This window comes from Olea europaea, unplaced genomic scaffold (genome assembly GCF_002742605.1).
Source record: "Olea europaea var. sylvestris unplaced genomic scaffold, O_europaea_v1 scaffold2544, whole genome shotgun sequence".
NCBI lineage: Eukaryota > Viridiplantae > Streptophyta > Magnoliopsida > Lamiales > Oleaceae > Olea > Olea europaea.
This window is the reverse complement of record NW_019243709.1, coordinates 133,147-133,865: the sequence shown is the minus strand read 5'-3', so window position 1 is coordinate 133,865 and position 719 is coordinate 133,147. Positions and strand designations below refer to the sequence as shown.

General features: G+C 46.5%; 1 protein-coding gene across 1 annotated transcript; it reads left to right on the top strand.

The window, feature by feature from the left end:
- The first annotated feature begins 6 nt into the window (after positions 1-6).
- On the top strand, positions 7-684 carry LOC111382642 (cytokinin dehydrogenase 5-like). Its single transcript, XM_023006665.1, has one exon. It carries the CDS (start codon positions 70-72, stop codon positions 682-684), a length of 615 nt encoding a protein of 204 aa, XP_022862433.1. The 5' UTR covers positions 7-69.
- Positions 685-719: the final 35 nt, after the last annotated feature.

The window sequence follows — 719 nt, the reverse complement described above, 5'->3', positions numbered from 1 at the left end:
CCCTTCACCTTTCATTCTCTTGCTCTGTCTCTATATATTTTCAAACGCATAATAAGAAAACCACGTAGCATGGCTACCCGGTTTCTATTAGCATTCGCAATCTGTCGATTAATCGTGACCGTTGGATTAACCTTGGATCCGACAGAGCTTCTACGCCTTGAAGTAGAGGGTGTTCTGAGCGTAGAGCCAGCCGACCTGGAGGTGGCTTCCCGGGACTTTGGTGGCATGCAAAACGCCGAGCCATTAGCTGTTCTGCATCCGGCTTCGGCTCAGGACGTTGCCCGGCTAGTAAAAGCTGCTTATGAATCCGGTCAGGGGTTCACAGTCTCGGCTAGGGGACATGGACATTCTATAAAAGGGCAGGCCATGACCACAAACGGGGTTGTGGTTCAAATGAGTGGCTCCAAGAAGGTGGCTCCGCCGAGAGTTTCTGAGAAACTCATGTACGTAGATGTGTGGGGTGGGGAGTTATGGATAGATGTACTGAGTTCCACCTTAAAGTATGGACTTGCACCAAAATCTTGGACAGATTACTTGTACCTTTCCGTGGGAGGTACTCTCTCCAATGCAGGAATTAGTGGCCAAGCTTTTAATCATGGCCCTCAAATCAGCAATATATTTGAACTCGACGTTGTTACAGGTTCTTTCATTTATGATTATTCTTTTTACACGAACATTCTTTAAAACGTACATAGCTTGTTTTGTAGATTGGACTAAGC

Bases quoted from the DNA above. Each gene is read 5' to 3' on its own strand.
- LOC111382642 (XM_023006665.1), top strand. From the start codon at position 70: ATGGCTACCCGGTTTCTATTAGCATTCGCAATCTGTCGATTAATCGTG.